This window comes from Thalia democratica, chromosome 2, assembly GCF_965202585.1.
Source record: "Thalia democratica chromosome 2, ktThaDemo2.hap1.1, whole genome shotgun sequence".
Lineage (NCBI taxonomy): Eukaryota > Metazoa > Chordata > Thaliacea > Salpida > Salpidae > Thalia > Thalia democratica.
The window spans coordinates 54,390,176-54,402,036 of NC_139166.1; the positions used below are offsets into that span (position 1 = coordinate 54,390,176).

At 26.3% G+C, this 11,861-nt stretch overlaps 2 protein-coding genes across 2 annotated transcripts; one reads left to right on the plus strand and one right to left on the minus strand.

Moving 5' to 3' along the window:
- Positions 1–407: 407 nt before the first annotated feature.
- On the minus strand, positions 408–1,100 carry LOC145828716 (putative thiopurine S-methyltransferase). Its single transcript, XM_082936472.1, has one exon. The coding sequence runs from the start codon at positions 1,098–1,100 to the stop codon at positions 408–410; it is 693 nt and encodes a 230-aa protein (XP_082792598.1).
- A 5,972-nt stretch (positions 1,101–7,072) lies between these two features.
- LOC145829793 (putative thiopurine S-methyltransferase) lies at positions 7,073–8,136 on the plus strand. Its single transcript, XM_082937660.1, has one exon. The coding sequence runs from the start codon at positions 7,073–7,075 to the stop codon at positions 7,763–7,765; it is 693 nt and encodes a 230-aa protein (XP_082793786.1). The 3' UTR covers positions 7,766–8,136.
- The last annotated feature ends 3,725 nt before the right edge of the window (positions 8,137–11,861 follow it).

The following is an 11,861-nucleotide window of genomic DNA, read 5'->3' on the forward strand; positions in this document are numbered from 1 at the left end:
GTAACTGTTTATTACACATTGTTATTTTCTTAAAATAATTGAATTTTAATAACACTATAAAAAACATAGAAAAACTAAACTTGTAACAACACTGACCCAAATTTGCACTAGTAAAACAGAAAAAAAAAATTTTCAGAGCAAATAATCAAAAATAGTTTTAGCGTAAAAACTCTAAAAAATAAATGATGGGTTGTAATAAATGTAGTTCTGGTTATAGATTTGAAAAAAAAAAAAACTTATTTTTTGAAATTATTAACATGAAGTAAAAACTTTTGTTTTTGTTAGAAAAGTGTAACATAGATTTTAGGTTATATAAAAGTATCCCTCTTAATTTTTAAATAAAATTTTTAGAGTTATAAGCACAATAATTCTAATAAAAAAATTCACAGTTTGAAAGTTGCAACTATTTAATATTTCAACTTTAGACAGTACAGAGATTCCAAGAACCAATCGATGTCATACATCCGCTTGAACATTTCATTGGTGACGTCATAAAGCAATTCTATGTCGCACTTTGTCCCGTACAAACCTCTTATCATTTGCGCGGGAACCGAAAGGCCCTGACCGCCTTCTAATTGGCTCTGGTCGTAACTGACGCTCGAAACCAGGTACACGGTGGTCTCGTCCATCAGACCTGTGATCGTGTCCGCGTACCTGCGTCTGTCTTCCGGGTTCACCGCGACCAGGGCGGCCCTGTCCCAAACCCCGTCAATTCTTCCCACCAGCTCGCGAGTGACTCGGAAAAAGTCCCCGTTGTGAATCGTAATTCTTCCATCCTCTGACTCGTAAGTGTCAAAGTCGGCGTTTTTAGCTTTGGAAAACTCGATTTTGTTTTCAGCGAAAAACTCTTCGACCGCCTGCTTACTGTACTCTACACCGACGACTTTGTAGCCTTCATCGCTCATGTACTTCATATCGACTGTTTTGCCGCACATAGGGAACAGTATCGTGCCTTTTTCCTTGAACCTCGATTTGTGGGTTCGGAGCCAGCTGTTGACATCTGGTTCGTGCCAATTATAATCTCCCTCCTTATACTTCTTGTCCCATTTATCTAAGCTCCAACAGAAGCTTGATGGAACTTTGCTATTGTCATTACTCATATTTCAAGTTGTTTTATAATCTAAATGAATTTTTCTTTACTCGTTTTATTTCTGTATTATATGTGATGACTTTTTGATCTAGTTTGTATTTTGCTGTTGCTAAAACTTTGTTTTAAAATATACATGAGAACATAAAAAATAAACAGGTATAGATTTTAAATGAAAAAAAAAGTAAAAAAAAACATAAATAATTGTAATAAAATCGAAACCAAAAGAAAAATCACTTTTAAGAGTCTTATTAAAATATAATTAGTATCAAAATAAGTTTAAAGAGTTTAATCAAAAATTATTTAAAACCTGATTCTCTTGAAAGATTTTGTTATACTAGCTTGTCTATTGAAAGACTTTTTAATCATTGTTTATTGTGTCTAAAAACTTTCTAAAAGTATAAATAGTTTCTAATATTTTTTTTCAACATGTCAAAATATTAGAAATTTAGTTGCTAGCAGAAAAAGTAAGTTTTCTAAAGTTAACTCTTCTAAATAAATTAAAAGTTTCTATTTACTTAAAAACTACAAAATAATTTACTTGTGAATATTTAGAAATTGACAGAGTAAAAACAAAAGCTCAAATGTGTACCAAAGTTACAAGCTTTATACTATATATAAATTTTCGTCGTGATGTCATGTTGAGAATTCTAGAGGAAGTTGTAATAAACGTTTAAAACTTTAATTAATATGCCCTTTAACGCATCAAGTAATTTTTTTTTATACCCAGTCGAAACTAGCTGAGTTAGTAAAAACAATAGTTTTTTTATGTAGCTTTTGCAAGTCAATTGTGTTTGCTCGAGATAAGTTCTAAATGTAAACGTTTAGAGATGTTGAGAATTTGATAACAATGAGTCCAACGTGTAGGATTAAACAGCTAGCATTATACTACTTGTGTTCATGTTTTAAAAAGTTTTGGCTGCTTTAACTAATAAAAACTATATTTACCAGGTCTTATTTTCTTGTTGACTCTAAACCCTTTACGGTTAGAATCATCACTACTGTTTTGATTTAAGTTGTAAAGATAGTGATTTAGTCTACTGTCTTTAATTTAGTTTACTATTAATTTTTAATATTAGTTAAGTGTTGTTTATTTATAGTCAAACTTAAATTATTTTTTTTATTGCATGTAAAAAGTAGTCTCATTAAAGTGTTGGAACAACAGTTTTCATAACTGTTTAGCTCTAGATCTGGCTAATGTCTTTAGTACGAGTAAGAAATTATCTTCAGCAGAACAATCGAACATCGGAGCGTCCAATGCAAAAGTGTTTGTTAAGAAATGTGTTGTTTAAATATCACGACTAGCTTCGGTTTTGATTTTTATTAAAGGTTGTAACACAAGTTTTTTGTTAAACTAAGGTATTCATTGAATAGTTATGAAACTTAGTAACCAATACTTGATTAAAATTTTCTGTCGCACACCACGGATACCTTTTAACTTCTTGTCCAGGACATAAAAAGTTATTTGGAGCACTTAAGCTTAAACAATAGCTTGTATAGCTATTATAAAATTTAGTTTAGCTCGTTAAAAGTTTTAAAGTTTTATTGAATGTAACGTATTTATATAAATTTATGGCAAAAAATTTGTCCAAACAAAACTTAAAACAAATATCTTTTAAATGTCAAACTTATTTTTTTAATTTGAAATATAGCAATTATGTGCTAAAAATACTTTTATAGTCAATAAAATGTCTTTAAACGATTAAAGTATATGTTTATTATAAAAACTAAAAACTTGTTTCAATAGAGTTTAAAAAGTCTGAACAATTTTTAAAACTCATTTAAAAATTAGTAAAAATGTTTTTTTTAAATGATTTTTCATAAAAAATTTAACTTTAATTACTTTTGTAAAATATATTCCCAAGTAGTATCTTAGCGGCTTTTGCTGTAAAATTCTGAATTTATTTTTAGGCATACTTATTAATAATTAGATTTTACTTCTTAAAAAGTTGTTTATTTCTTCAAAAGACATATAAAAATATTAACCTCACAAAGCATATGCGTGATTGAAATATATTTAAACTAAAAATTGTTAAGATACTACAAGCTCTTGAGTAAAAAAAGCTATACAACATATTTGAGTTTTGACTACTTTGTAAATGTAATTCAGACAAAGAGGTTTTTTTTGATTTAATATAGACAAAACCTAAAATATAGAACGTACAAACATTTTTAAGTTAATACGGTTGAAGTTTGCTACTTCATTTTTAAAACATTTTATCATAATATAATTTAAAAAAAACTTTAAAATTACTCAACAGCTAAGTTTTTATTTAAAAAAATTAGATAAAATGTTTAAAACATTTTTGGAAGAGTTTAGTGAGCAATACTAAATATGTTGTAATTAACTAATAGGAAAAAAAAATATTGTTTTAAGTTTTCAAAAATTTTAACAAAAGATTTTTCACTGACGCGCTAAACAACAAAAAAAATATTTAAGGTTTTAGTACATTTTTTACTACGTTTTCTACTAAGAAAATTAGTAGTTCATTTCATAAGTAATCTTTTTTTTAAACTTCATTAATTATTTCAAATTTTTCCAGGTGAATTTTCGGTTTTCAATCTTATGCTGCTAGCTCTTTTGTATAAAGCAATGATAGAAAATTTATAACGCTTAAATAAAAAAACGCTAAAAAACAAACATTATATAGAACGTAAGACTAAGTAAAAAAGTGTTTTCAAAATATCTAATAGAGTTTTAACTAAAAAATGACCTTTTTGTCGTATTTTTTTTTGCATAGGAAATTAATTAAAAAATTAAACAAATCGGTTTAACAACTATACAAAGTTTTATATTCCTGAAATTGTAATAACACATTTAAAAATATCTTTTTTTTAAAGTTTTTAAGCATTTTAATTAATCACAAAAAATAACTAAAATAAAAGAATTTACCACCAATGATTTAGTTGTTTTACTTGCTACATACATTTTAATAGTTTCAACTAAATTTTTAAGGCAATTTTAGTGTGCTGTTTATTGTCTTAAAGCAACACAAATTATGACTTGTAGTTACGGTTAAAAAGAAAGTTGACATTTTTCTTATAAACGGCTAACTATATAACACGATACAAGTGTAAATGGTTTTGAATAAAAAATAAACATTCATTGTAATATTTACTTATAACATAAAAAGCGAATTATAAATTAGAAAAAAAGTTGACATAACTAATAAATTAAAGCCTCTGGCATAAGTGAAAGAAGTTTAACAAATACAAAAGATTGTTTTTCAATTTTTGCAAAAGGGCCGTTTATAAATATGTTTGGAAACCTTGTTTTAGATAGTTCGAAAGTTATATACTTTCGATATTTTTACTAGTTTTAAAATTAAATTGGTCTTAGTATGCTTTTTTAATTTCAATTTTATTTGTTAATTATTTTAAGTTTAGTTAATCTTGATTTGAAGTTAATTTTACTCAATTGTGACACATATAGTTTGAAAAACTTTTACTTAAAATTATTAAGTCTAAAACAAGTAAAGTAAACTAAAATACACAACAAAACAACAAATCATAATATAGATTGTTTTAGACTTAATAATTACAAATATTCATATAGCTTTATAACAGTCGGATTTAATATTAAGTATTTTACCTATCATTAACTATTATCTTTAGAAATTATTTTATTTTAATGAAAAACATGTATACACCCACTTTATTCTATGCTTCTATTCTTTCATTACAGTAATTATTTTTTTACAGAACCCAGTTCAAGTGTGTTGATTCGTTAACACATAGAAACATATGTTGGTATAATAAAAGAAGATTACTGTACAATTTGTTTTTATTTATATTCCATGAAGTTATTTAACTAGGATCTTTTGTTAGCAATCGATTAAACTTATAATTTGAACAGTTATATTAAATATATCAACTGATTATATTTCACAATTTCAACATTTTTACTAGTTTTAGTTTTGTTCGATTAAAACGTGTTTGTAAAAAAAAGGAAAGTTTAATTGTAACGTCTATATAATAACTTGCGAAATAAAATAGACACAATCTAAACCAATAATAACTAAAAAACTATTATTTTATTACATTGTATACTATTAAAGATAAACATATAAAAATATGAATTTTAAATTAAAAGTATAAATGAACAAATTACTACTTGTTTGAGATTGATTTTTTCATTAGTAGGTTTAGTATTTCTTTTATTAACTTTTCATTAAAGTTTTTAGTTTATATATGGAAATTTTATGCAATAACCTTTCTTAAAAATAAAACAGGAAGCTAATTGTATTTTTTTCTAAAGAGGTTATTAGATAACTTAGCTAGTGCCGCAAATAATATTTTCAATTAAGTTCTCAGTAGTTGAAACACAACAGCATAAAAGTAAATTATAAACTTTTATTATTGTTATAAACGTTTTTTTTTAATGAAATAATAAATTCCAAATGGGATTGCTACTTAGATAAAAATACGTTCTTGTTTTCTTTAAGTTAATAAATCTAACAAAATAGCTTTTAAAATAAAATTTTTATTTATTTTCAACTTAAATCGTGGTTGATTAATAAACAGTAAGCTGTTTTATAATGACGTAGAATAAAAACATGATATTTTTAAAGACTTTTTTTAAGTCAAATGTTTCCCAAGTTTCCTTTAAAATGCAAAAATAAATCTTTTCGCAAAACAGTTGACTCTTTACTAGTGTAAATGAAATAAAAAATGTTTATAAAGTTAAAAAAATTCTTTTAATTAGTAATAATAATTAGTAAAACGTTACAGATTTTAAAACATAAGCATATGTACTCTGAAAAGTATGTAAATTAAATTAGTTTTTTAAAGGGTATCTAAGTATTGTACAAAAATGAGCTTATATAATTGCAAATTGCTGATCATAGAATAAAACGAATCAGCAAAAGTTTAAACCGATAGCACTCTGACACCTAATGAACTGTTTTGATCTGGATTGTTCTCAGAAAATAGTATCCAAATTATTTAATTAACACTTCTGCATAAAATTTTGCTGAAAAATATAAACAACATTTTAAAATATAACATAAATAAGCAATTATTTGCTGAAAAAAAATGCCTTATTCATATTAAAGCCACTAACCATATCTAGAACTAAATAAACATAAAATCTATTATACAAAAAACTTAGTGATATCACATATTACTATCAAAAATAAACTTAAATAAAAACTTGACTATAAAGATAAATACGCTTTAACTATTATTTAAAATTAACAATAATAAAACTTATTTAAAAAGATAGAAGACCGAATTTTTACAATTTTAATTAAAACAGAAATAATGATTTTTACTGTAAAGGGTTTAAAACCAACAAAAAATTTAGAATCAATAAAAAAAAATTTAATTTAAAACAATTACAGTTTAAAAATATAGTTTTTAAAAAGCATTTCAATTAAAGTTTTTCACGTTTATTGCAATTTCCTTTAGTATTGTCGAAATGAGTCATGATGAAATTTCATGTATAGTGTAAAACGCGTAACTTCTATACACAGTTAAGCTTTTGTTATTACTTTGTTAATTTTTTAATATTCACAAGTGATTTTGCAGTTTTTTAGTAAATATATTTTTTTTATTTAGAAGAGTTTACTTTAGTAAAATTACATTTTCTGCTAGCAAATTAACAATTTATTTTAATAAATTGAAAAAATTTATTTAAAACAAGTTATACTTTCAAAAAATTTTGAGAACAAAAATAGTAAAAAATAAAAAGTCAAGCTGCTATAACAAAAATTTCTAACGGAACTCAGTTCTAAGTAATTGTCAAATGCACTTTTCGTTATTTTCTAAAAATATTTATATTTTAGTAAGACTATTAAAATTTGACGATTATATTATAATTAATAATGCTTTCTTTTACTAATTTTTCTATTTAAAATCTATACACATTTTGCTACTTTTTGTCTGTTTTATGTATAATTCAAAACAGTATTTATGAAATAACAATATATCACATTTATTCCTGAAATAAACTATTAAGTATTATTTTTTATTTTTTATAGAAATATGAGTAATGACAATAGCAAAGTTCCATCAAGCTTCTGTTGGAGCTTAGATAAATGGGACAAGAAGTATAAGGAGGGAGATTATAGTTGGCACGAACCAGATGTCAACAGCTGGCTCCGAACCCACAAATTGAGGTTTAAGGAAAAAGGCACGATACTGTTCCCAATGTGCGGCAAAACAGTCGATATGAAGTACATGAGCGATGAAGGCTACAAAGTCGTCGGTGTAGAGTACAGTAAGCAGGCGGTCGAAGACTTTTTCGCTGAAAACAAAATCGAGTTTTCCAAAACTAAAAACGCCGACTTTGACACTTACGAGTCAGAGGATGGAAGAATTACGATTCACAACGGGGATTTATTCCGAGTCACTCACGAGCTGGTGGGAAGAATTGACGGGGTTTGGGACAGGGCCGCCCTGGTCGCGGTGAACCCGGAAGACAGACGCAGGTACGCGGACACGATCACAGGTCTGATGGACGAGACCACCGTGTACCTGGTTTCGAGCGTCAGTTACGACCAGAGCCAATTAGAAAGCGGTCAGGGCCTTTCGGTTCCCGCGCAAATGATAAGAGGTTTGTACGGGACAAAGTGCGACATAGAATTGATTTATGACGTCACCAACGAAACGTTCAAGCGGATGTATGACATCGATTGGTTCTTGGAATCTCTGTACTGTCTAAAGTTGAAATATTAAATAGTTGCAACTTTCAAACTGTGAATTTTTTTATTAGAATTATTGTGCTTATAGCTATCAAAATAATTATGGTTGAATGAAGGGTAACATGTTAAAGTAAATAATTTAAGGAGTAGGAATTGGGCTCAAACAAATGTTCATCTAAACTACAATTTATAAGAGATTTCTAACGAAAACTTATTTTCACATATCTTTTAATAAAAGATACTAATTGCAAGAAAAAATTATTTTTTTTTAAACTTATAAACAGATGTACAACTATTACAGCCCATCATTTATTTTTTTATAGTTTATACGCTGAAATTACTTTACATTATCTTTTCTTTTTACTTAAGTATGTTTGGAGCAGTATCTTTACAGCTTTTATTTTACCGGATTTTAAAAGTTTTATTAAACTTTAATTATTTTAAGAAAATAACTAAGAGTGCTACTAAAAATTAATTAAAACTGATCCTTTTCCTAAAATAATTAGTTAGTTTTTGAAACAGATTTTTATTATTAACTATTATCTTTCTTAAAATTATTGAAAGAATAAATAATCTTTATTGGTTTTATTCAATTTGTTAACATGTAATTTATTTAGTTGCTAGCAGAATAAGTAAATTTTCTTACCTTTTCATAAACTGAAAGTTTTCTATTAACTTAAATATTATAAACCTTTTTTTAATTAATAGAAAAAGATTATAAAGCTAAAGCAAAAGGTAAATATGTACGAAGGATACAGTTTAAGTACTTACTATGAAAAAAGTGGTGGCGTTGTATCGACTCGACAAAACTAAAGGAAATAAACTTGTTTCAAACGTAATTTTTTTTTATCAATTCGCTCTTTAGCGCATAAAGTGGTATAAACTCGAAAGGAGCTGAGCTAAAAAGTTGTTACTTTTCTATCTAGTTCTTGCAACTTAGTTGCGGTTGCTCGGGATAAGTTCTACCTCTAAACCTTTAGAGATATTTAGGAGCTGAATGCAGTGAATCCAACCACTTGTGTGGAATCACTTTATAAGTTAACGTTGTACTACTTGTGATAAGTTTAAAAATGAATACGTTTGTTTTAACTAAGGAACTATTTTTACTCGGTCTTAATTTCTGTCGATTTTAAGTTCTTTGAAGTTAGCACGATTGTTAGTTCAATTAAATTTGTAAGTATTTTGTTTTAATCTAGTATGTTCGATAATAAATTCAATAACTGCTGATTTAAAACCTTATTTAAAGTAATGCATTTTATATTTAAGTTTGAAAATTTTTTTATTGTGTAATATCTCACTCAGTTGTTTTTGTAATAGTTTTCATAATAATTTAGTTCTAGATATAGCTAATATATTTAAAGAAAAAGTTTCTTTAACAAACACTCCATTAAGCGTTTAATGAAGAATTGTTTGTTAAGGAATCCTTGGGCAGGTTTCAGAAAATTGTTCAGATCAAAACAGCTCTGAAGTTGTCAAGCCGAGTATCCATTGGTTTAAAAATTGTTGCTGATATGACGTTATAAAGACCTTTGCGGGTTTAAAAACTCAATGCAGTACAATACCGAGAAACACTCTTGAAAATATTTCAAAACATTATTTTTAATAAGTACTTATTTGTATGTATCAAAACCTATTACAATTTAAAAAAATTAGGCCAATTCTATATAATTTTGTTAACTAATATTATTTCATTTACACCAGAGAAAAGTTTTTTTTTGCCAAAATGGTATTAAAAAACTGTGCTTAAATTTCTAAAAGCTATTTTGTTATATATATTAACCTATTCAAATAAAAAATTAAGAATTTGGTACAAATAATCTATTACGTTTACAAAAGTCTCTTATACTAATAGCAACTTTTTAATTATATTACAATAACAAAAAAGATATATTGCTAATGGTCACATGACTATTCAAATTTATACAGATCAACTTTTTTAAATAAAAAGTCTTATAAAAAATACTGCTTAACAGCTCACAAAATAATTTAAATTTGAAAAGATAAGAGAACGATTTTGTAGGTTTAGTAAAAAAAATTATAAAAGTAAAAAACATTGACAGAGCTCAGTTGAAGTGTGTTAATCCCATAACACACAAAAACATATATCAGTGTTATAAAAGAAGGATACTGAATTATATCTATTTTTATGTATTCCAAAAACCTATTATGTTTGTATATATATTTTACTGTGATAAAATTATTAATTTTTAATGTCTAAGCATTTAGTCGGCAAGAAATATTTATCAGAACAAATATTTTGAGGGTCAAACTTGTTAGAAAAAGAAGTATTTGCAGGCCGTGTAACTATTAAATTCATACTATAAAAAAATTAAACATGTTATCAAAGCAAGTTGTACTGGAATTTTTATTTACTAGACATTTATGTGCATTAAAAATTAAATTAATAGTAAATTTTAAATTACTTGTTTTTATTAATGAGGGTTGCCACTTGTTTTTCAAAAATTTTTTAAGGTTTTCAAAATTTCTTCCAGGTTTTTAAAAGTACACATTTTTGGGTCTATTTATTGTTTAAAGTTAAGTCTAAGGTAAGAAACTGTGTTATATAGTATAAAAACATTGAAAAGATAACATAAAGCTACTTTAAATATGTTTAAAAAAAAAAAATTCGATGATGACAAATTTTTTTTATTTATTTGATAGATTTTTTGGGTCATCGAAATTTTACTTCTGAACATCTGAAAATTGTTAAAATTCCAGGTTTTTCCAGGTTTTTTTTTTCAAAATTTCTCATTTTCCAGGTTATTTTTGCCTAAATTGTCGAATTCCAGGTTTTTCAAGGTTTCCAAGTAAAGTGGCAACCCTGATTAATTAAACCAAGTTGTTTTACAGCTAAGGCATTTGTCGCGAGCTAGATATATTTCTTTTCTGCGAGCCGAATCCGGCCCACCCCCAGATCAACTTGATAAAAAATTCAAACTGCTGAAAAGTCAATGAAGCTTTTTGCTTATAATAGTGGAATAGCATTATCAGAACTAAAATAAAGCTGTCTTTAGCAGACTGTGCAAAAATAACCTGGTAAAAGTTGATTTGTTCATTTTTTGGTTGTTTTCACTTTATTAATTTGATCTTTAAGTTTTACTATTTTAAGCTTAAAAAAACATAAGTCAGTTATTCGAAGAAAAAACAAAATTGTTCTCAAAATAAATTATTTAAAGGTAGGCTTACATAAACTTAATTACTATAAAACTCGTTTTATTTCGTACTAAGTACTTCTGTCAAACAAATAAACACTTTAACAATATTTCTATGCTAATGTAGACGGCAATTTACTACTTTTGGGAATGATTATGTTCTACTTTTAACAGCTAAACATAAAAATCTTATTTAATAGTATCAAATGTTAAACGACATTCTATTAGCAATACAGCAGTTGTTTTTTATTAAGTTTTGGTGATATAAGTAAGAAAAAAATCAACGTGTACGCGACCTAATTTTCTTTGTTAGTGAACAACAGTAGCTAAACGCCAGTTAGTTGGCTTTATATACTTAGAGATAACTCATCTCTTTTTTAATTTGTGCTAACTTTTAGGTTGCCTTAGTACTAACACATAGAAGTAACTTTGCACTTTGAAAATTAACTTTCAACGAAGAAGGTTTCAATGCTGAAGCAAAGCATATTTTTCAATTATATATTTTATATTAGCGTTAAATCAATACTAGCTTGGATTAAAAAGTATATACACTATACGAGGTTTTTAAACTCTCTAAATATATAGGTGTTTAAAACAAAGTTGAAAACAATTGGAAAACTAAAAAACAGGGTTGCCAAATGCTTATAGCAGTTTTTCTCTAGGTATTCAAAATTTCCTCCAGATTTTAAAAAATACACATTTTAGGGTCTTTTTTAAGTCTAAAATTAAGCTTAAGGTACAAAATAGTATAAAAACAGTGAAAAGATACTATAAAGCTACTTTAAACGCGTTATAAAAAAATGTTTGATGATGACAAAAATGTTTTGTTTATATGATAGATTTTTTGAGTCAAACCGAAATTTTACTACTAAACATGTGAAAATTCCAGGTTTTTCCAGGTTTCAGTTGTGACAATCCAGGTGTTTTTTCAAAATTTCTCAAATTCCAGGTTTTTTAGCCTAAGTTGTTAAATTCAAG